Below are 25,000 nucleotides of genomic sequence, written 5' to 3'. Positions count from 1 at the left end.
TCTGCCCAGTACAGCTCCAGAGGGTAACTCATAGCTAGCGTCTCACGCTAGTATTTTACAGTACATATTTACATACATGCAGTAGCCTACAGTATACTGTGCTTTTTGTATACCCTTGTATATTGTTACCTAAAATACAAAGACAAGACTATAGATTTCACTCTTCACTCCATTTGACATGCTTCAATTTACAATTCAGCAATACAATAATGTTTTAAGCTTTGTTTTAACAAATCTTTGGTTATGTTATGTTTTAATTGAGCCGATGACCCGACGAGCAAATAGTCAAAGCACGTTCCTTGCAAGCAAATGTAAGTCAAGTAAACTGATCCCATTGGAAGCGTGCGTGTGAATCTGGGTGTGCCGGGTTCGACATGACTTGCGGCCTGTTCCATCCTGCATGCGCTTTGTCATGTTAGTGCTGCATGTGTTTACCACACATTTAACCTATAACGTATGTTTGTGACTGATATTCCATCGGAAAAGGAACGACTCAATTGTCGAAGTTACTTAATTGAAATATGGAAACAAGTACATGTATATACTAGTACAATAACATAGCTACCTTTATATTAAGCTAATTATACCATGTTTACTAGTACACTGCGAATATCGACAAGGTAATGCTAACTGAATCAAATGTTGACAAGTCAATGCTAACTGAATCAAATATTGACAAGTTAATGCTAACTGAATCGATAGTTTTAAAGTGGTAAAGTCCAAACTTTTTCATATCTGTTTTTCCGAGAGGCAAGGCGATATTGATTCAGCCGATCAGCCGTTCATTTTCTCCCGTATGCCGAGGGCTAAAATCACTAAAACTCCGAATTACAAAAAATATTTAATTTCTTCTTTTCAGATTGTGTTTTTTGACAGAGCTGCATAATACAACATTATATTTTTATATATTTTCATAATATATTTAGATTTACTTCTCAATTTTGTCAGGGCTCAGTATTGCCTTAACAGGTTAACCTCATGAACATAAGTGCAGCCATGTTAAGTCTATGGACTGGTCAAGGGAAGCCAGAAAAGGTTCATCAGTCACATGTGGAAGTGAAAGTAGCATCCAGTATGTTGATGATTCACTAAGAGAGGTTTTCTGAAGCTGCTGCTGTGGTCACCCAGCTCACAGACACACAACCAACCCTACGCTTTTCCCTTTGCAGAAACCTGATGCCTAAATAAAACACTTCCCTTTGGCTTATATTTGTAGTTTGTTTAAGCTGGCCTTGTGCCCGTTTGACGCTAAATATCGTAGCAGAGCAATGATATCTGACACATTTCTCTGGTGAAAATGCTAACAAATCATCCACATATTGAATCAGTGTGTCTCCTGGAAAAGCAAAGCCTTCTAGGTTATCATGTGAAGCATCTGAATGGGCAGTTGGGGACTGCATGGCCCTGTGGTGCTGAGAAATGCATTTGCTAGATGTGTAAAACACTGCGCATCACCCACAGGGGCGCCTGTAGCTCAGTTGGTAGAGTGGGTCGTTCAGTGATCAAAGGGTCGGTGGTTCGAATCCCAGCTCCGACTGTCCACATGTCGAAGTGTCCTTGAGCAAGACACCTAACCCCAAATTGCTCCCAATGAGCAGGTTAGCACCTTGCATGGCAGCTGCCGCCATTGCTGTGTGAATGTGTGTGTGAATGGGTGAATGAGAGGCGTTGTAAAGCGCTTTGAGTGCCGCTAAGGTGGAAAAGCGCTATATAAGTGCAGTCCATTTACCCAGGACTTGAGCTCCTGGGATTCGGCGGAGCACGGTGATACGCTGCTTCATTAACGGTACAAAACGCCACGTTTGACCAGCTTCCTTTTTAACAGGCAAGATGGGAGTGTTTCATTATGGGGCGACACGGAGCTCGGGAGGTAGAGCGGCCGGCTGGGGGTCGGAGGTCGGTGCTCTTGAGCGAGACGCTGAACCCCAAACTGCTCATGTGGGGCTGGGTGTGTTACTCTGTTGTCTTAACAACAAGAAGCTTCTGGAACTTTCTGTGTGGAGATCACATGTCCTCCCGTGTTCTCTAGGGTTCCCCCTGTAAAGAACCCAAAATTAAAAACATGCAGAACAACAGATCGGACACGAGCTCTTGGGTCGGTTCCCAGGGCGTGGCTCAAGCACGCTGCCTACTGTGTGACCCTGGCTGCCCTTGGGAGTGTGTGTGTGTGTGTGTGTGTGTGTGTGTGTGTGTGTGTGTTGCCACCTCCCTGCACAGTATGCTGTGTGTCTCACTGTATGACGAATGGAGATGTTTGAGGCAGAACATGGTACAATAATGCCTTCTTCTTATAGCGAGTCGAAAGCTGGAGCCAATGGAGCCACTTAATTGGTGTATCCTCCCCGTGATTCGGATCCACTCCAAAATGAAATGTGTTCTAAGTTGGCCCCTGCTACACCCCTCCACCCAGTTTCTTGAAAATCGTTGTTAGTTTCGTGTCGATCACATGCGACTCAAATATATGAAGGCTACAATGGTATGTTTTCGTTTGACGGGGTTCTGATAGGGGACTTACTCCTGTTCATCTCCTATGGCAGGGGTTCCCAACCTTTCTTTCCCAGAGCCGCCCACTTACACCTGATGGAATTTGCTGAATTTATATGGCCACCACTGTACATACATACATACATACATACATACATACATACATACATACATACATACATACATACATACATACATACATACATACATAGTCTGTATAAATATGTATACTAAAACTCAAATATACATCCATCCATCCATCTTTCCATCCACAACACTCAGGAGGATCACTCAGGCACTGTTATACAGTCTGATGGTCGCTGGCACAAAAGAACGTCTGAACCGCTCCGTAGTGCACCTGGGTGGGAGGAGCCTGTGGCTGAAGGTGCTCCCCATCTGCCTCAGCTCATCATAGAGGGGATGAGAGGGGTCGTCCAGAATGGACCTCAGTTTGTCCCTCATCCTCCTCTCCATCACAGCCTCCAGGCTGTCCAGTTGTTGCCCCACACCAGAGCCAGCCCTCCTCACCAGCTTGTTTGACTCCCCAGACTTGATGCTGCCTCCCTAGCAGGCGATGGCAAAGAACAGTGTGCTACGACAGACTGGTAGAACATCCTCAGCAGCCTGCTACACACGTGGAAGGACCTGAGCCTCCTGAGGAAGAACAGTCTGCTCTGTCCTTTCCTGTAGAGGGCCTCAGTGTCAGTCCAGTCCAGTTAGGAGAGGGGAGGTCAAATTCAGAACAGGGAGAGGTCTAAACTTTCTACATCTACAACAGAGAAACATGTTGTTCCTGTTGTAGTCATTGTAGCTAGAGACGCTCGCCCTTAACATGTTACAGTATGTTTAGCTCTTACGTAATTCTGTGGTCGCAACTAACCTTTATCTGACCTTTAAAATCAGCTCTGTATGCCTCAGTAGTTTTCCACTGAGAGCATATCTGTCTTTGTATCCATACACATATCGTGAGCAGTTTTCTAACACAGAAAACGGATTCGGTTGTGGCCTAGGGGCTGTTAAGTGAGCAGGTTGCCAGGTCAAAAAGGAGGCATGGCTAGCTTCTGAAGCTTGGCACTCCCAGTTAGCTACTCCATTGTAGCTAGCGTGATTTTCAACATTAAGGCTGCGTTTACGCAGGATTTTTTTCAGAGCTTTTGCACGCTCCTTTTCATTGTTGTCTGTTCAACATATTTTATCTTTTGCGCGTAGTGTGGAGGAAGAGGTTTGTGATTGTCCAAACAACTCAGGTTACGTTCACACGAAAGATTTTGCGTGGTGCTAAAAAGCGCAGCAGAGTACTTCCTCCACGCTCTGTGCAAAGGATTTAGACTTTTTTTTTTACTTGGTTCATGGCATCATGGCAAAGATCAACTGATTTGAATTAGCTAGTTATGTTTGTAGCTAGCTAAATTACTGCTGTCGGTCATGTCATATCTAGCTAGCTAGTTAATTTTACCCTGGAAAGTATTTACCCATAAATACAGCAGGCAGGCCTTGGTGTTGGATTTTCCTGAAGAAGCAGTAGAAGTGACAGTTCAATAATCCCCCCAAGAACGTATAACTTATAACTTATAAATGAGTACCAACCTCTTATGAATGAAAACCTGATTTGAGCTGTACATGCTGCAACATGCATCATGGGAGGAGGTATGCGCTCACAGAGCAACCTTTTCTAGTTTAGTAACTGTTGCCTCATCTGATTGGCTGATACAGTATAAGATATATTTATATATTTATATTATATAGTGTATATATAGTAGGGGTGTAATGATACACTAATCTCACGATACGACACGATACACGATATTGGGTTGACGATAACAATACGATACACTAAGGGCAGGTGTGAAGCGTTGCTGTAGCGCTGCTGTTCACACCAATAGTGCATTTCTCCACATTTCTACTCCAATACTCCAAAAACTTTGTGAATTTAGAGCTTAACTGTTGTAATATCATGGAGAGGCCTAGAGACAAAAGACGTGTTTGTTACCAGCGTTGTGTAGCCAGCGTTCACTGATATACAATAAACATATCACCATATTTTTTTCACCTTGACGATACGTATTGTGACGTTTCTGTATCGCGATATATTGTTACACCCCTAATATATCGCTTCCCTTGACCTTTACCTATATAACATGGCGTTCCTTATTTGACAGATTAGGCAGACTACCCCTTTAAGATGCTCAGATTCTTTTTTAAGCTGCTATTTTTTATGCTATTTTTGGTAAACAATGGGACTAACCTGTTAAAATAAAGGTTAAATAAAACAAAAAAAAATACAAATTGTAGATTCCATTAGATTCCATTGAGTGGCTATCATATTGAATTTGATGACAAAAAAGGAATTCAGGACATTCATAATTGTACATTTTAATTAATTATGAGCATTATTGTAAGACCGATGTATGGAAGACCGAAATGATTGGAGACTTCGACGTCGAGCTCGTCTGAGGACGACCTAATGATGATTATTTTGGAATCTGATGCATTCTTGTACCGTATATCAAACAAACAAATAATAGCCATAATAGCCATTGAATTGCATTGCTATTGCAATATTTCAAACAATATAATTTTCTGAAACGTCCCAATGAGTTGTGAGTGGTCAGGAGATTTTCCCGAAGGCCACTCAGACGCTGTGGCTGCCCCACTAACGGGGGGATTATGTAGAAAGGCATGAACCCCGACTCCAAAGCCCTAAGCTGCAGTGCATGACTTGTCTGTGCTAGAGGTGCATAGTTGGAATATTTCTCAGGAGCTCTGAAACTAATGTTTTTAAGGAGCCCAGACTCAAGAGAATTACCTGTTAATGTAGATATGCCTTGAACTATTCTAAAAAATACAATATCTTTTAAAATAAAATTAATATGAACACAAAGAAAGTCTTCAGTCCATATCCATGTGTATATTGCATCACTTTAATTTTAATTAATTTAATAACATTTAATTTAAATGTCTTTAAATCAACCAATAATGGGATGGGGACAGTGTACAAATGAAAGATTTGCCCATTTAAAGGCATAGCTTTATCTCTGTGCTTGCATTTTTGTGCAATCTGCATTACTTTTGTTTTTTCCAGAGCCTCTGCAAACATCTGAGAGCAGCGTCTCTCATTTCATTAAGCTAAAACCGCACAGTTCAGAGAACAACCAAGTCTCGCTGAACGCAGCGCCAGTGCCCATACCCGTTCCCCGAAAAAGAACACTGATTTCCAGATCCCAGGACTCTCTCTCAGAGACGGATGGCACAGCAGCCCAACAGGCTAGCTCCCACACCCCTAGGGGCATCCTCAAACACAACTCCAGCTGCAGCTCAACCGATTCTCTTCAATACCGGCCTGTCTGCAGTCGCCAGCCCACCCCACAAAGCCCCACCGCCCCGGACTCCCCCACACAGACCGCCCCTGTGGGAGAGCAAGAGACCTTTAGCTGGTTGGACAGGAAACAGGTGAGGTTCTGTTCCCCTGTGGGTCACAGCTGCATTGACTGGTCCACAGAAAAGCATGATGGGAAGGAGCTGGGAGAACATGGTCTGCTGGATCTAGACTCCACAGCCCCCTCAGGAGGAGACAAGGAGGCAGCCCAAGCAGATATAAGCAGTTACAATGAGGAAGTCGGTCAAAGTTACCCCTACAGTCAACATTCGTACAAAGACGAGGAACTTCTCCCTGTAGGATCACCTTGCTGGCGACAACAAGGGTCTGAAGGTTCCTTCCTCTGGAGCAGTAGACAGAGAGTTGATCTGGGAGAGGAAGGTGTAGGAGAAGCTGGAAGTTACAGAGAGATGCTAACCTCACAAACCCAGGATACAGGTCCAACACAGGTTCTTGTTGGTAAGGATAAAGAAGCCTGCTCCAAAATTACATGGTTTAGAAACAATCAACCAATCAATCAATCAACCAATAAACCAACCAATCAATCAACCAATCAACCAATCAATCAATCAACTGATCAAATAATCTACCAATCAATTGAGTAATCAATCAGTCCATCAATCATATAAGGATATTAATTCATATGAATTAAGGCCAATTTATTAATCAACCAATTAATGTTATAACAGTTTTGTCTAATCAGTGTATGCTGAATACCGTCACTAACCTGCTTGCTTGTGCATGATTCTTACGTACCTACAGAATTCAGTGTACTGTATATGGTGTGCATGTGCTGTCAGTATGAATCTGCTTTTTGCTGATGGAGATTGGTGCCTTGGGTTTGCAAGGAATGGACTGCTTCTCTTTGCTGGGGCGTCAACTGATTCCAGACAAAAATCTGAAGGACTTGTTCCATTTCTTTTTTATTATACTGTACATGTAGGAGATGGGCCTACAGGTCCCCATAAACTATGCAGTGCAGTGAAATTAATCTGCACAATAGTTCATCTGTGACCTGTTGATGTCATTTTCAGTTATCCGCTCTGTTGATTTCTCTCTATTGATCTTTATACGTACCTACATGTTTTATCTGTATATTCATGATTATGTGAAATGCAAGTTAAGACTGTAATTGTCTTAATTTCTTTTGCAGATCAACATGAGCATGGCCATGCTGAGTCCCTTAATCCTCAGGTGTCCGACTTTCATTTGACTGAGCAGGAATCAGGTAAGCCTGATCATCTGGGGGCAAGGACAGAGGATGACGGTCACTCCATGGCTAAAGTCCGTGAATGGTTCGGTTGGAGCCAAAGACAGAGAGGCGTACCACAGACAAAGCTTCCCGAGCAAGCAAGTGACAAACCCGAGATGTTTGTTGTGGCCACCTCAGACGCCGAGTCACCGAGTGAAGCTGGCTCCAGGAATGTCGAAGAAAGTCATGTTGTGTCTCCAAAGCCACGCAGAGGGCTGCTGGGTATATTCACCAGAGGGGAGAGCCCGGAAGCAAGTCCAGTTGAAGAGGTGGCCATGTCTGAAGAGAGAGAAGAACTAGGCGATGCCATCTCAAATGTCAACACTCAATCTGCGGCATCTATCATTATGCAGTCTCAGTCAGAGCTTCCTGAGACACTAACTGACAAACCAGAGATCCTTGCTGTGGCCATCTCCGATGCCAAGTCACCAAGTGATGCTGGCTCCAAGAAATCACCTCATACTGTGTCTCCAAAACCACGGAGAGGGCTGCTAGGGATATTTAGGAGAGGAGAGTCGCAAGAAAGGAGCCCTGAAGCACAGAGTGCAGTTGAGGAGGATGTGACCATGTCTGAAGAGAAACAACTACAGGAAGCAATCACAAACCTTGTGGGCTCCCAATCTGTTGTAACTACCACGCAGAAATATCAACAAGGAAGTGATACTCAAACACAAAGCGATGAAACTGTGGAGACAACTGTATTTCAGAGCAAGGGCTCAATCAAATTAGTCAGTTCAGTTGTAAATGAAGATCAAGATGAGGTGGTTGGAAGTGAAGCTGACAAGTTTCCTTTCTCCTTCTTGGAGAAAGAAAGTAGTGGTCTTAACATACCGACTGGTAAACCTTGCTCTGATGCAATGACACAAAAAGATGTATTCATCGGTCATGGGGATCCTTACGACCAAAAAAAGCATTATAATGAAGACTTTGCCAAGACAGAGATTAGAAAGGGCTCATTGTGTCTTCAAGATATTCTACTTGACTTTGATGCCAGTGCTACGAGAAACTCTGATGAAACTGATGCCTTGGAGAATAATAACATTATCTTCTCCCAACAGAGGACAATTCCATATGAAGATACATTCTCTCCTTCGGTTGAATGTAGCCCCTTGTTAAATACACCAAGTGTAGATGGTACATTCATAGCTAGACCCATCCTCATCGCTGATGAGACAGGCAGTCCTCCTGAAGGTTTGACGGTCAAGCAACAGAACGAGTTGGACACTTCTTTATCTGTCCTTCCATCCAGTCTCAGTTCAAAACAGCAGAGTGGTGTCCCAGAACCACACTTAAGACTTCCCCCTAGTGAACAGGAAACCAAGAAGGACAACATCGAACCTTTCTGGAAGAAGGAGAATGCTGGACCCAGGATCATGGTTGATAAACCAAAGGAGCATTCAGATAGTCAAACACAGCCATGTTCAGAAAAACCTCCAGTTGGTTTTGCTAAAGTATTAGCTTCCTCTCAGTCTGACCTTGGAGCAACTGAAAGTTTAAGAGAGATGGGAGACCATGAGGAGAGCTCTTCTCTGTACAGATCTATTTCCAGCACCATTGTCTCAACTGCAAAGGACAGAATAGAAAAAGTTTTTGGTAGGACAGACAAATCACAGTCAAGGAGTTATAACAGTCTCTGGGACAAATACTCTGTAGATCAGCAACCACCATTCAACACTGAAACTCTGCCTCAAGAAAGGCGAAGTCCAATAACACCCTTGCCCAGGTCACGAATTCCGAAGTTAAAAGACCCAACTGATGACGATGTCAAGAGAAGTCCATCAAAAACATGCCATCCCAAAGCTTTGCCCAGAGAACCAACCAATTATAAAGGATCTGGACAGGATCGTTCCCCTTTCAAAACATTCCCTATAGACATAGCCCCACCCTCAAAGGAGTGCATGGAGGATGTTGAGAAAACAACGCAAACAGTTAGACAAATAAAAAGTGCCTCACACGAAGCAAAGCAAGTCATCAAACAAACAGTGGACATCACATCTCACTCTCTGCTGTTAAGCCTTGAGCCCCACGAGCAGTATCGCTTGACCCCGCTAGAAAGGGATTCTGAGCAGAGCTCACTCACTGCTATGACACCTTTGCAACCCCCTACTCAGTCCACCCCCCTTCCTGCCACAAGGACCCGTTTGGGGAACCTGAATGCGCGGCAGAGCCCCTCCACTTCACATCACAGAGACCCAAATGCCAGGAGAAACTCAGAAGACGGCCATATCGGGGAACAGCTCACTAATAGAGATTTGGATAAGCTAAAGCTAGCAGGGACACCAGGAGAATGTGAATCTGATCTGGGCTCCAGTCTCGCAAGACCATTTGAACCCCAGAACGATCAGGACACACATGTCCCTCAGTGTCTTCCAGAAATTATCGCCACTGCTCTAGTGCATGATGTAGGCCCCAGCCCACCAACTTCACTCATAGAGTCAGAGGAGTCCCGAAACACAGAGTCAGAGGAGACCCAGCACACAGAAAGGAGTCCCTGGTCCCTGGGCTCTTCCGGAAGCAGCACGCCTACGGGTCAAACTGGGGCAAGTCCAGGAAGTGAGCTTTTGAATCTTTTCCCTCCAAAACATTTCCTGAATGATTTAGAGCTTGAACCAAAGTTTTGGGTGGATAATGTACATTGTGGAGGAGAATCATGTCAAGCCAATCAAGCTTGTTTATTATGGAATCAGGGTTCGATGGACGTGGGGATATCTTTCAGACATGATTTTATTTGCTAGAACTTTTTGACACATTGATAGTTGACACATTAATAGTCCAGCATTTGGTTATACTTATTTTTCCCACAAATAAGCTTTTGTAGCACTTACATCTAACAAACAAGTTCCTCCTTGCCATGGCTCAAACCCTGCCTCCTAATTTCATCTTCTAAGTTCTCTTTTTACATAATGCATTTTATTATGCAACATGATTGCCTCTAACATGTCATGATGTCCTCAGATCCACAAGCATTGCACTATGGGTAAAGGTGGATCCTTAGGTGTCTTCAGCCTGTTTCCTTACGATGTGACTTGCTCTGGTAGTATGATAAAGAATTATCCTGGATCATTTTATAGTTGAGAGTTTTATGATTATCATTACTTTTCTAATGGTAATTAATAATCGGTTAAGACATCTGGGGTATGGAAATATCAAAAAATATCAGGTTTCGGATATTTTCATCCTAGTAAATATGAAAAGATATCTACTGACTGAACAGCTTTGTGATCAGAATGCTTTGTTGAGCGTTGACATGTTGAAGTAGCAACCAGTGAGCAGCCAAATTAGTTTTCCTTTGATTCTCTTTAATATTGATATTACTTGATATTTCCCTTCATATATAGCCGGCTGATCTTGGGTTTGTGCTCTCGGTATTGATACGTGATGTTTGAGCTGATTGTGTCCCCTCTGCTAGGCTATCACGAGGAGCAAAGTCCAGACAGGGATCTGAAACAAATATCTTCAAAACTCATGGCTTCATCCACAAGTCTGGAGGACCTGACCTCAAGAATAACATGTAAATACCTGGTTTCTTACCTCAAGAATAACATGTAAATATGTTATTTGATCTATTTGATTTGTGGTTTCAGAGATCAGATATGAAATAAATATTCTATATCTTAAATAGATATTGGAAAAATCAATGCAAATAGAGTTACTAGAGTAAATGTAATCAGTTGTCTATTTTCTAATACATATATGTAGTAACCGTAGAAAAGTAATTGATCATTCGAGGAAGTGGATTACACAGGATTTTACAGCAGCTATGGGGCGTTGTTAATTGTTTTAAAACCCCTGTAGCTGATGTAAAATCTTGTGTAACCCCCTGCCTTGAGTGGTCAATTGCTTTTTTTACAACGGTTACTACATATATATTCACTAAAAACACACACAGTAGTTACATTCAATCATTTATTTACCGATCATTCTTATCATTTTAGTATTTACATAATCTTCCGCGATAGGCTATTCTGAATTAAATGGTTGCCAGGCAACATAGGCTATCAAACCTATTTGGGTAGGCCTTGTTCACATAAGCCTATAAGGGCATAATTCGGGTGGTTCACGTTTATGTGAACATTTCTAGCTATGGTGCAGTTATTAAAACAGTTATTTTTGCTGGTAGGGGTGTGGAAGTGTTGGAGTTTTTATAATAGGATACCTACAGTAGGTAAACACAGGTGTAGACTAATCAATAAAAAGGCGAGGTTTCTGCGAGCGGTTGCAACGCAAAGCCTAGCACCACTTGATCTTATCAATAGCCTCGTCAATGAGATTGACGGCGCATTAATACTAATTGTTAAGTGGTCGCAGCCGTGGGTTACAGAGTATTTTACAACGGCTGCTAGCCAATCAGAATCAAGCATCCAAACTCTCTGTTGTAGAAGTGCATATAATACAGTACAATATATATATTCATACTGTAGCTCTCCATGTGTACGTCAGGAGGGGAATTGGCAGCAGGAGAGGAACTGGTAACATCACTCTGTGCTGAACCCATGATCAGGCCTTTTATTGTTTAAGCCAATCTTCCTACAATTGCTCCACTATGTCCTTGTTGACTTACAACCTTTTTGCTCAGAAATGGATCATAAGATGGTTCATGTTTATCAGCATCTCAGGTCAAACAAAATACACACAGAAGTGACGCACGAGTTTCATAGCTGGCTGGTCTTGTAGTTATGGACCAGGGCCATGGAGCCCTCCGCTAGCGCTCGCATCGCTGGGGATATACAGGAATGTTGTTGTTATTTGGCCAGCGTTATACAGCGTTAAGTAACCATGTGATCTCTTCCTGAAATTATGGATGAGAAAATATGAACTGACTTGACTTGTGTGTTTTCTAGTGTCCGTGCTGCCGCCCTCCCCCGCCTCACCCCCCTCCCTCCCCCAGGCGGAGCAGGGGGAGCTGACGAGAGTGTCCGCGCCCGACCTCCCGCTGGACCAGGAAGAGGTCAAACAAACACAGCTGTTTTCAATACACACCGCAGTCAATCAAAAGCATCTCCATTCTCACAGGAAAATAAGCTTTGAAAAACAAACTTTGTAGATGAGGTCTGCTAACATTTTTTTAAATTACAACAGAAATCAATTCAAATTAAATTTTCACACACAACGAATTATTTGATGGACATAATTGTCAATAATAATGTTTTTGTTTTGTTGAAAAGAAACACACACACACACATATAACCTATAACCATATGAAGAGTTCATTTGCAAAAACAGATATGTGCATTTTGATACATTTTGATAAATCATTTTTTCAATCAAATGTCAACATTAAATATCAATTAAATTACAGTTGGGTTGTTTTGATTAAATAAAGAAGACTCTTCTTTACGTAATCAAAACCATCAAACCTTAATTTAATTGATATTTAATGTTGACATTTGATTGAAAAAATGATTTATCAAAATGCACATATCTGTTTTTGCAAATGAACTCTTCATATATAACCTCTCTCTCTTATAACTTGCTGCATTGAATGCTGTACTCTGTCGGCTGACCCCCCCGGTAACCATGTGTCCTAACCTCTGTGTCCTCGCGATGTCCGGGACACGACCATCCCTTGTTACTGTGCTCTGTCTTGTAGAGGGACGGCAGAGACGGGGACAGCGTCTCAGAGAGGGGCTTCTCTCTGGGCGGGCGGGGGACCGCCAGCTCCCTCACTAACCTCAGCTTGGCCTCCATGTCGTCTGTACGTCCAACTCCCGTTCGAGCTAACGCTAAACCCACACGTCTCTATTCAAACGCCTTTGCTTTTTACCCCTGGAAGCCCAACTCGTATTAACACACGTGAGCGCATGACGCATGTCTTTAAAGGTGCTCAGTTCGATTTCTCTTTTCTTTTTTCGGCCACTAGATGGGGCTGTGGTGCAGCGTATCAGATATAAACAAGTGGGCGTTTTCCCTCCATACGGTGCCGTTCAGGGGGTGGGGCTCAGCGCCGGGCCGGCTTCACTCATAATAAAAATAAATTCTGCATTTGATCCACAGGCACGACACCGTTGGCTATATTTTCTGTACAGATAGTTATGACTCCCCTGGACCTATTTATTGCACATATTGGATTTTTTTTTTTAAACAAAAAGTGCGGAAAATCGAGCAGAGCACCTTTAACACCAGTAAGCAGAGGCAAAGCACTGTGGCTGTTTTATCAACGTCTCAAATGCACAGTGCACTGTTCAAAGTGCATCATGTAAATACATTCAGATAAAATACAGACAGGCAACACAAAAAGGTACATTTTTCAGACTGATGTCATTACACATTACTATTATTATGGCCTGTTTTGAATAAATTAGCTGAGTTTTGAAAAACTAACCGAGATACTTACTGTAAGTCATAATCAGAGGAACTAAGAGAATTTAACATTTTAGTCATTTGACGGGACACTTTTATGACTAATGACTTTATGAATCTGACACAAGAAGTACGTTTGTCTAGAATAAGTGACAAATAAATCCCAGTCATCATCTGTAAAGCCTGTTGTAAGAATGAGTGAGACCAGCCGTCACAGTGCTGGAACGAGGAAGAGGATCTCATACACACACAGTAGACATGATGTGAGGGTTAGGTTGGGGGGGGGTTGGCCCAGTGAGGGTTAGGGTTTGGGATATGGGTTAGGGTTGGGGATATGGGTTAGGGTTGGGGATATGGGTTAGGGTTGGGGATATGGGTTAGGGTTGGGGATATGGGTTGGGGATATGGGTTAGGGTTGGGGATATGGGTTAGGGTTGGGGATATGGGTTGGGGATATGGGTTAGGGTTGGGGATATGGGTTAGGGTTGGGGATATGGGTTGGGGATATGGGTTAGGGTTGGGGATATGGGTTGGGGATATGGGTTAGGGTTGGGGATATGGGTTAGGGTTGGGGATATGGGTTAGGGTTGGGGATATGGGTTGGGGATATGGGTTAGGGTTGGGGATATGGGTTGGGGATATGGGTTGGGGATATGGGTTAGGGTTGGGGATATGGGTTAGGGTTGGGGATATGGGTTAGGGTTGGGGATATGGGTTGGGGATATGGGTTAGGGTTGGGGATATGGGTTGGGGATATGGGTTAGGGTTGGGGATATGGGTTGGGGATATGGGTTAGGGTTGGGGATATGGGTTAGGGTTGGGGATATGGGTTAGGGTTGGGGATATGGGTTAGGGATATGGGTTAGGGTTGGGGATATGGGTTGGGGATATGGGTTAGGGTTGGGGATATGGGTTGGGGATATGGGTTGGGGATATGGGTTAGGGTTGGGGATATGGGTTGGGGATATGGGTTGGGGATATGGGTTAGGGTTGGGGATATGGGTTAGGGTTGGGGATATGGGTTAGGGTTGGGGATATGGGTTAGGGTTGGGGATATGGGTTGGGGATATGGGTTAGGGTTGGGGATATGGGTTAGGGTTGGGGATATGGGTTAGGGTTGGGGATATGGGTTAGGGTTGGGGATATGGGTTAGGGTTGGGGATATGGGTTAGGGTTGGGGATATGGGTTGGGGATATGGGTTAGGGTTGGGGATATGGGTTAGGGTTGGGGATATGGGTTAGGGTTGGGGATATGGGTTAGGGTTGGGGATATGGGTTAGGGTTGGGGATATGGGTTAGGGTTGGGGATATGGGTTAGGGTTGGGGATATGGGTAAGGACAGTCGGGCCGAAGACGTTCTGACTGGTAGCGGGAGGCGGGGCCTAGTAAGGACGTGTCAGTGAGGAGGAGGACCAATGGGGAGCCAGTATTGGAGGGAAGTGGTGACTGTCTTGATGCTGTCGCTTCCCCCTGTGTAGATGAGCGACAGTGCGACCAGCATCTTCAACGCAGACTTGGAGGAAGTGGAGATTAAAGGAACCGTCCGGTTCGCCTTGAACTACGTCCAGAAGCTCGGAGAGTTCCACATCTTCGTGGTCCACTGCAGAGAGCTGGCCGTGGCCGACCACAAGAAGACCCGCTCCGATCCGTAGGTGTCGCTGAAATAACGGCCATATCCTTCTCTTTCTGTAATGTTATAACGACCATATCCGTCACTTTCTGTAATGTTATAACGACCATATCCTTCTCTTTCTGTAATGTTATAACGACCATATCCTTCACTTTCTGTAATGTTATAACGGCCATATCATTCTCTTTCTGTAATGTTATAACGGCCATATCCTTCTCTTTCTGTAATGTTATAACGACCATATCATTCTCTTTCTGTAATGTTATAACGACCATATCCTTCTCTTTCTGTAATGTTATAACGACCATATCATTCTCTTTCTGTAATGTTATAATGACCATATCCTTCTCTTTCTGTAATGTTATAACGACCATATCATTCACTTTCTGTAATGTTATAACGACCATATCGTCACTTTCTGTAATGTTATAACAGCCATATCCTTCACTTTCTGTAATGTTATAACGACCATATCCGTCACTTTCTGTAATGTTATAACAGCCATATCCTTCACTTTCTGTAATGTTATAACGGCCATATCATTCACTTTCTGTAATGTTATAACGGCCATATCCTTCACTTTCTGTTATGTTATAACGACCATATCCTTCTCTTTCTGTAATGTTATAACGACCATATCATTCACTTTCTGTAATGTTATAACGACCATATCCGTCACTTTCTGTAATGTTATAACGACCATATCCCTCTCTTTCTGTAATGTTATAACGACCATATCCTTCACTTTCTGTAATGTTATAACGACCATATCATTCACTTTCTGTAATGTTATAACGACCATATCCGTCACTTTCTGTAATGTTATAACGACCATATCCCTCTCTTTCTGTAATGTTATAACGGCCATATCCTTCACTTTCTGTAATGTTATAACGGCCATATCCTTCACTTTCTGTAATGTTATAACGGCCATATCCTTCACTTTCTGTAATGTCATAACGGCCATATCATTCACTTTCTGTAATGTCATAACGACCATATCCTTTATTTTCTGTCATGTTATTTCTTTATTACTATTTCTGAACTATTTAAGTTTAAAATTGTAACTGGCAATAACTGGTTCAAGTGCTCCTCCAGTGGCCAACCTTGCACATTGCACTTTTTAACAGATCCCCCATGATGCTCAGCTTTCAGCAGCAGTTATGTTCGTCCAGCTTGCTAAGCAGGTGTGGCCCTTCTTTTCATTTTGTTTATCAGACATAGTTAAGAATCTGCTTTGTGGATTTTCCATTTCAGATATGTGAAATGTTACCTTCTGCCTGACAAAGCCAAGATGGGAAAGAGAAAAACGAGTGTGAAGAAGAAGACTCTGAACCCCACCTACAATGAGATTCTGAGGGTGAGAGAAGAGTTATGATACCGGTGAACAAAGTAGCCTCTGAGCACAAAGTGTGCAATTAGCAACCTTTTAACCAATAAATGGCTTGGCTGCTGATGCTATGCTCGCTCTCTCTCTCCTCTCTCTCTTTCTCTCTCTCTCTCCTCTCTCTCTCTCTCTCTCTCTCTCTCTCCTCTCTCTCTTTCTCTCTCTCCTCTCTTTCTCTCTCTCTCTCTTTCTCTCTCTCTATTTCTCTTTCTCTCTCTCTATTTCTCTTTCTCTCTTTCTCTCCTCGCTCTCTCTCTCCTCTCTCCTCTCTCTCTCTCTTTCTCTCTCTCTCCTCTCTCTCTCTCTCCCTCTCTCTCACACAGTTTAAAGTGACCATGGAGACACTGAAGACCCAGAAGCTCAACGTCTCTGTGTGGCACAACGACAGCTTCGGGCGGAACAACTTCCTGGGCCTGGTGGACACAGACCTGTCCTCGTGGGACTTCGCTAACACACAGATGAACGACTACGCCTTGAAAGCAAGGGTGAGCTGTTAGGGAGACATTTTCCTTCAAAGAAAGAGAGTTTCTGTGTAAATACAAGAAGGGAGGACAAGGGAAATGATACCTACTCGTTCCTCTAGGCCTCGACACAGTCCCTTCCTCCTTCTCTGACCGCCGACCACCGAGGAGAGATGAGAGTAGCCCTCCGTTTCCTGCAGCAAGCCTCCTACAGTAAGATAAGACTCTTTCCTCTCTCATCCTGCAGTGAGGTGAGTGTGAACAGGCGACTGATGTATTCTTGTTTTCGACAGGTCAGAGGTCATCTAAGGCTGCGGCCGGAGAGGTGCAGGTCTGGGTGAAAGACTGCAAGAATCTGCCCCCTGTCAGAGGAGTGGTCATTGACCCCTTTGTGAAATGGTAGATTTCTCACACATGGGCTCTTATGTGAAAACTTTTTAAATAGAGAAATATGATTTTTATCGTTGACGGATCCCATGTCCGGTTTCTCGGTTTCTTTTTTCTCATCTATGCTGTGAATTAGGAGCGTGTGGATTATTTTACTAGCTCTTGATATGATTCTGAAAATCAGATTAGGCCAATTCACATAAACCATACCTCAGAAATGCGATTTGTGTTACACCAGCATGAAAGGGATATTTAGTTTATAAGTTGGTTTCTGCTCTACAGTGTTAATTCTACTTATATGTCCTATAACTAAAGTGTCTGCTCTACAGTGTTAATTCTACTTATATGTCCTATAACTAAAGTTTCTGCTCTACAGTGTTAATTCTACTTATATTTCCTATAACTAAAGTTTCTGCCCTACAGTGTTAATTCTACTTATATATCCTATAACTACATTACATTACATTACAGTCATTTAGCAGACGCTTTTATCCAAAGCGACTAACAATAATTGCATTTAACGTAGAAAGAGCCAATGTACTACTACTTGCCAGAACTCACAAGTGCATCTTCTTTCTAAAACAAGTGACTAAGTGACTAAGTCTAAACTAAAGTGTCTGCCCTACAGTGTTAATTCTATGTATATGTCTTATAACTCTGATACTTCTGTTCTACAGTGTTAATTCTGTGTATATGTCCTCTAACTAAAGTTTCTGCCCTTCAGTGTTAAGTTAAGCTTTATTAGCATTAAATACAATGGTATCTGTTGCCAAAGCTAAATTCTGTGTTTATTATGTTCTCTAACTCTGTGATTATGTTCTCTAACTCTGTTTATGTTCTCTAACTCTGCTGCTTCTGGCTCTGCAGCACCGTGCTTCCAGACTCCTTTCGGAAGAGCCGTCAGAAGACGCGCGTGGTGAAGAGGACCTCCAGCCCCATGTTCAACCACACCATGGTGTTCAGCGGGTTCCGACCCGAGGACCTCCCCCAGGCCTGCGCCGAGATCAGCGTGTGGGACCACGACAGGTTGAGCAACCATTTCATCGGCGGCCTCAGAATCGGCCCCGGAAGCGGTGAGACATTTCCCTTCTTTTTATTCCTTTGCACATCTTTAATGATTATATTATTATTATTATTATTATGAAAGCACTGTAATTATTTTTTTTATTTTTTTTATTAAACTTTTATTTTACCAGATTGAGACAGAGGTCTCTTTTACAAAGGAGCCCTGGTCAAGACACCCACAAAGGGTTTCAATACAGACAATTCAGTACAAACACATTAAAAGCACATAAAAACACATCAAAGCATTAGCACACGCCGTCAGATTCTAATTTAGTTAGACTTCTTGTTTGTCATCAGCAGATGTAGACGTGTTTGTACGGTGTTTGTGGGGCGGCTGTAGCTCAGTTGGTAGAGCGGGTCGTTCAGTGATCGAAGGGTCAGTGGTTTGAATCCCAGCTCCGACTGTCCACATGTCGAAGTGTCCTTGAGCAAGACACCTAACCCCAAATTGCTCCCAATGAGCAGGTTAGCGCCTTGCATGGCAGCTACCGCCATTGGTGTGTGAATGTGTGTGTGAATGGGTGAATGAGAGGCCATTGTAAAACGCTTTGAGTGCCGCTAAGGTGGAAAAGCGCTATATAAGTGCAGTCCATTTACCATTTACAAACACATTAAAAGCACATAAAAACACAGCAAAGCATCAGCACACGCCGTCAGATTCTAATTTAGTTCGACTTCCTGTTTGTCATCAGCAGAAGTAGACGTGTTTGTAACGGAGGTCTGTCTGCAGGTACGAGCTATGGGGCGGAGGTGCACTGGATGGACTCCACGGCGGAGGAGGCGGGGCTTTGGGAGAGGATGATGTCATCCCAGAGCGAGTGGGTGGAGGAGGTTCTTCCTCTGAGGATGTTGATGATGGCGAGGGGCGTGTCCAAATAGGACGGCGTGTGGAAAACTTTGATGGTGTTCGACAGATTACAAAGATGTACAGGGTGCTTATTCACTATATACGTATACGTTTTATGAACAATTTATACTGGCTAATTGATACTTTAATCAGCTTTATAAGTAATAAGAAACTCAAATGCGCACAATTGAGTGTGACAGATCACGCTATGAAAATAAAATGTTAACTTATATGATCTTACTGCACTTATAAATATATAATTATATATTAAATATATAATCAAGAATAATTCATATTGCATAATGATCACATGTTACATACAGTATTATCTAGAAATTGTACGATAAATGATTGTAGTAATTTCTTCAATACATAACAGCTCACACATTTCCCGTTTGAGTGATGTAGGCCTACAGTGACTGAATAGGCTAGTATTAAAAGTAATGCTACAATAGTAGTCGTAGCAATAAAGATAACCCAGATAGCAAGCGGATGTGTAATAATTCTGGGCCATATATGGGCCGGAACTAAGCCACAGGGGCCAGATCTGGCCTGTATATGGCCCAGATCCGTTTGCTATCTGGGAAGTGTAATATGCATCTCAAACCTACATGCCCCCATATCCATAACGCTCTTCCTGTCATGACAGTTATCACCACCTGCAATGTGTTAATTCCAATAAAGTTGTAAATCAAGTTGACTCCGTGTCTCCAGTCATGAGTGTTGATCTCCTGGATCTCCTGGTCACAAGAGAAGGGTTTTCACCACAGCACATGGATGATATCTCCTCCTCATCCTCCACAGCACATGGATGATATCTCCTCCTCATCCTCCACAGCACATGGATGATATCTCCTCCTCATCCTCCACAGCACATGGATGATATCTCCTCCTCATCCTCCACAGCACATGGATGATATCTCCTCCTCCACAGCACATGGATGATATCTCCTCATCCTCCACAGCACATGGATGATATCTCCTCCTCATCCTCCACAGCACATGGATGATATCTCCTCCTCATCCTCCCCAGCACATGGATGATATCTCCTCCTCCACAGCACATGGATGATATCTCCTCCTCATCCACAGCACATGGATGATATCTCCTCCTCCACAGCACATGGATGATATCTCCTCCTCATCCACAGCACATGGATGATATCTCCTCCTCCTCCACAGCACATGGATGATATCTCCTCCTCATCCTCCACAGCACATGGATGATATCTCCTCCTCCTCCACAGCACATGGATGATATCTCCTCCTCATCCTCCACAGCACATGGATGATATCTCCTCCTCATCCTCCACAGCACATGGATGATATCTCCTCCTCCTCCACAGCACATGGATGATATCTCCTCCTCCTCCACAGCACATGGATGATATCTCCTCCTCCACAGCACATGGATGATATCTCCTCATCCTCCACAGCACATGGATGATATCTCCTCCTCATCCTCCACAGCACATGGGTGATATCTCCTCCTCCTCCACAGCACATGGATGATATCTCCTCCTCATCCTCCACAGCACATGGATGATATCTCCTCCTCATCCTCCACAGCACATGGATGATATCTCCTCCTCATCCACAGCACATGGATGATATCTCCTCCTCCTCCATAGCACATGGATGATATCTCCTCATCCTCCACAGCACATGGATGATATCTCCTCCTCCTCCACAGCACATGGATGATATCTCCTCCTCCTCCACAGCACATGGATGATATATCCTCCTCCTCCACAGCACATGGATGATATCTCCTCCTCCTCCACAGCACATGGATGATATCTCCTCCTCATCCTCCACAGCACATGGATGATATCTCCTCCTCCTCCACAGCACATGGATGATATCTCCTCCTCCTCCACAGCACATGGATGATATCTCCTCCTCATCCTCCACAGCACATGGATGATATCTCCTCCACAGCACATGGATGATATCTCCTCCTCCTCCACAGCACATGGATGATATCTCCTCCTCCTCCACAGCACATGGATGATATCTCCTCCACAGCACATGGATGATATCTCCTCCTCCTCCACAGCACATGGATGATATCTCCTCCTCCTCCACAGCACATGGATGATATCTCCTCCACAGCACATGGATGATATCTCCTCCTCCTCCACAGCACATGGATGATATCTCCTCCTCCTCCACAGCACATGGATGATATCTCATCCACAGCACATGGATGATATCTCCTCCTCCTCCACAGCACATGGATGATATCTCCTCCTCCTCCACAGCACATGGATGATATCTCCTCCTCATCCTCCACAGCACATGGATGATATCTCCTCCTCATCCTCCACAGCACATGGATGATATCTCCTCCTCATCCACAGCACATGGATGATATCTCCTCCTCCTCCACAGCACATGGATGATATCTCCTCCTCCTCCACAGCACATGGATGATATCTCCTTCTCCTCCACAGCACATGGATGATATCTCCTCTGGAAAAGCTGCGTCCAATGTGGGTCTCGAAGAAAGACCGTCACAGTAAGACAGTCTCAATAGTCAGTCTCAGTAGACAGTCACAGTAGAGTCACAGTAAAGTCACAGTAGTCACAGTAAAGTCTCAGTAGACAGTCACAGTAGACAGTCACAGTAAAGTCTCAGTAGAGTCACAGTAAAGTCTCAGTAGACAGTCTCAGAAGACAGTTACAGTAAAGTCACAGTAGAGTCACAGTAAAGTCTCAGTAGACAGTCTCAGTAGAGTCACAGAAGACAGTCACAGTAAAGTCTCAGTAGACAGTCACAGTAAAGTCTCAGTAGACAGTCACAGTAGAGTCTCAGTAGACAGTCTCAGTAGAGTCACAGTAGTCACAGTAAAGTCACAGTAGAGTCACAGTAAAGTCTCAGTAGACAGTCTCAGTAGACAGTCTCAGTAGAGTCACAGTAGACAGTCTCAGTAGACAGTCACAGTAAAGTCTCAGTAGACAGTCACAGTAAAGTCTCAGTAGAGTCACAGTAAAGTCTCAGTAAACATTCACAGTAGACAGTCACGTAAACAGACACAACCTCAATGCAGACAGGTTTGAAGCTGTTGATAATGAAACGTGTGAAGCTGTTGATTTCAAGTTGAATACTTGCCTCATACTGATCATAATCCAGGTGTCCAATAAAAGAACAATCCGTGTTATGCCACGTGGTGCTGGGAGTTCAAGTGTATGTAAATTACAATGATGAGGTAGTGTTGTGATATTTAATCTGTCCATGGCTGGTGTTATTGTGTGAATGACCTGTAGAGGGCACTGTTGGCTCACATTATCACACATCATGTCTGGACTATGCAAAACCTGGATTACACAGTCAATACTTTTCATGTAATATGTTTTATTAACATAATAATTGTAACATGGCATAGGCAATGTGAATGAAAATAGTAAAACAATCTTATCTTTTTAACATCATTAGCTGGTTTTAATTAAACTGGTAGGGTATAATGTGAATGAGTGGTGTAAAATAAGATGTTTTCTGTATAAAATCCTAAAATGTTTATCTTTATATTTGAAACGTTAAATTGGGTTAGGGTTGAGGGATTGTTGATGGGTGACTCAGACTGAATAACTCTGCATATCAGAAGGGTTAGTGCATTTTTCCTCTTGCTCTACTGACTGAGCTAGCCAAGGAGCTAAAAAAAAACAACCGCCAAAAGTTGTGAGGCAAGTTGAAGTCATAAGTTCTTTCTTTACACATATCGATGTCCGGATGTCCCGTTCATGTTCGCGAGAACAAGTCTGTCAGGTGCAGCTCGAGCCGGACCCGCGTTCTCCAGTTTACAAGTCAGGCTCTGTTACAACCTTCCCCAAACATCCGGATTCATCAACTCTCATGTCTATTGTAGCCTATCAACCTTATTTCCTTTACAGGTTGTAGCAATTTAAAGACAATTTTGAAATTAGCAGTGAAAAGCTGCACCCCAACACGGAGGGGTTGAACCCCCACCACCCCGAGATTAAGAGTCTGAACGCGAATTTCCCACTCGTCAAAACCCAGATGTTGGATACAAGAGCAATCACTGTTCGTCTGGATGCCGGGGGAGCAGGTGTGATACTACAGTCGCAGGGGACAGACGGTTAGACGGTGGTTTTCCGTGGTAAATCACTTTAAGATGAGTTTAGGAGAGCGGCGGTGCCGAAGCAGCCGGAGCGGCCCGTCCAGGAGAGCAACGCTGATCCGGCTGGCCGGTCTCCTTCTACGGGCCTCCAGGAGGCGTCCAGGGAAAAGAACTGCTTCCGGTCGGGAAGTGGACTGAGACGGCCTGGCCTCTCCTAGACAGAGCTGGAGATATAGCTGGTGTGTGTGTGTGTGTGTGTGTGTGTGTGTGTGTGTGTGTGTGTGTGTGTGTGTGTGTGTGTGTGTGTGTATGTGTGTGTGTGTGTCCATTAGTATGGATTCTCCACACAAAATGATGCGATGTGGTGGGGAGACCTTGAAGTCCATTGCCGTACTGGGAGCCTAACTGTCATTTCTGTGTGGAGAAGAGACGAGGCGGCCATGTTGTCTGGGATCGGATATCAACTCGGATGGTGTCTAGGATATCTTCGGTGATGCCACACACACACACACACACACACACACACACACACACACACACACACACACACACACACACACAAATGGTTGTCTGCTGGCTGAGTTCATTGAGTTCAAGGCACTTAACCCCAACGCTAGCTCTTAGCATCCGGGGGCGGTGCTAATGCAGACTGGCCCAGCGCTCGACTCAACCCACGGGAGAAGACAGACGAGCACGAGAACAGTTTCCTCTCGGATTAATAAGAAGAAAACAAAACATTTAAATCAAAATACAGTGCAGACTGGAGCTGCACACTGGTGTGTTTGGTGACACGTCGTGGTCAGGATTGAGGCTAGTGCAGAGAGACCAGGAGGCAGAGAGAGACAGACAGGGAGGCAGAGAGACAGACAGGGAGGTAGAGAGACAGACAGGGAGGCAGAGAGACAGGGAGGTAGAGAGACAGACAGGGAGGCAGAGAGACAGACAGGGAGGTAGAGAGACAGACAGGGAGGCAGAGAGACAGGGAGGTAGAGAGACAGACAGGGAGGCAGAGAGACAGACAGGCAGGGAGAGAGACAGACAGGGAGGCAGAGAGAGACAGACAGGGAGGTAGAGAGACAGACAGGCAGGGAGAGAGACAGACAGGGAGGTAGAGATTGACAGGGAGGTAGAGAGACAGACAGGGAGGTAGAGAGACAGACAGGGAGGTAGAGAGACAGGCAGGGAGGTAGAGAGACAGACAGGGAGGTAGAGAGACAGGCAGGGAGGTAGAGAGACAGGCAGGGAGGTAGAGAGACAGGCAGGGAGGTAGAGAGACAGAGAGGTAGAGAGACAGACAGGGAGGGAGAGAGAGACAGGGAGGTAGAGAGACAGACAGGGAGGTAGAGAGACAGACAGAGAGGTAGAGAGACAGACAGGGAGGGAGAGAGACAGACAGGGAGGGAGAGAGACAAGCAGAGAGGGACTTAGGGAGGGAGGTAGAGAGACAGACAGGGAGGGAGAGAGACAAGCAGAGAGGGACTTAGGGAGGGAGGTAGAGAGACAGACAGGGAGGTAGAGAGACAGACAGGTAAGTAGAGAGGCAGGCATGGAGGCAGAGAGACAGACAGGGAGGTAGAGAGACAGACAGGGAGGTAGAGAGACAGGGAGGTAGAGAGACAGACAGGGAGGTAGAGAGACAGACAGGGAGGTAGAGAGACAGGCAGGGAGGTAGAGAGACAGACAGGGAGGGAGAGAGACAAGCAGAGAGGGACTTAGGGAGGGAGGTAGA

At 44.2% G+C, this 25,000-nt stretch overlaps 1 protein-coding gene across 1 annotated transcript in view; it reads left to right on the top strand.

The window, feature by feature from the left end:
• sytl2a (synaptotagmin-like 2a) overlaps positions 1-19,221 on the top strand; it is a gene marked incomplete at both ends in the record, with an annotated part of 22,992 nt that extends 3,771 nt beyond the window's left edge. Inside the window, 10 exons of the mRNA XM_084437166.1 lie at positions 2,030-2,039; positions 5,703-6,099; positions 12,001-12,060; positions 12,703-12,807; positions 14,891-15,060; positions 16,300-16,402; positions 16,753-16,921; positions 17,184-17,289; positions 18,145-18,350; positions 19,073-19,221. Of these exons, the coding sequence (XP_084293292.1) occupies positions 2,030-2,039; positions 5,703-6,099; positions 12,001-12,060; positions 12,703-12,807; positions 14,891-15,060; positions 16,300-16,402; positions 16,753-16,921; positions 17,184-17,289; positions 18,145-18,350; positions 19,073-19,221 (1,475 nt within the window). The remainder of the gene's footprint in view (positions 1-2,029; positions 2,040-5,702; positions 6,100-12,000; positions 12,061-12,702; positions 12,808-14,890; positions 15,061-16,299; positions 16,403-16,752; positions 16,922-17,183; positions 17,290-18,144; positions 18,351-19,072) is intronic.
• Between the last annotated feature and the right edge of the window lie 5,779 nt (positions 19,222-25,000).

The sequence above is a fragment of the Borostomias antarcticus genome (genome assembly GCF_949987555.1).
Source record: "Borostomias antarcticus genome assembly, chromosome: 1".
Lineage (NCBI taxonomy): Eukaryota > Metazoa > Chordata > Actinopteri > Stomiiformes > Stomiidae > Borostomias > Borostomias antarcticus.
This window is presented reverse-complemented; position numbering and strand designations above follow the sequence as displayed.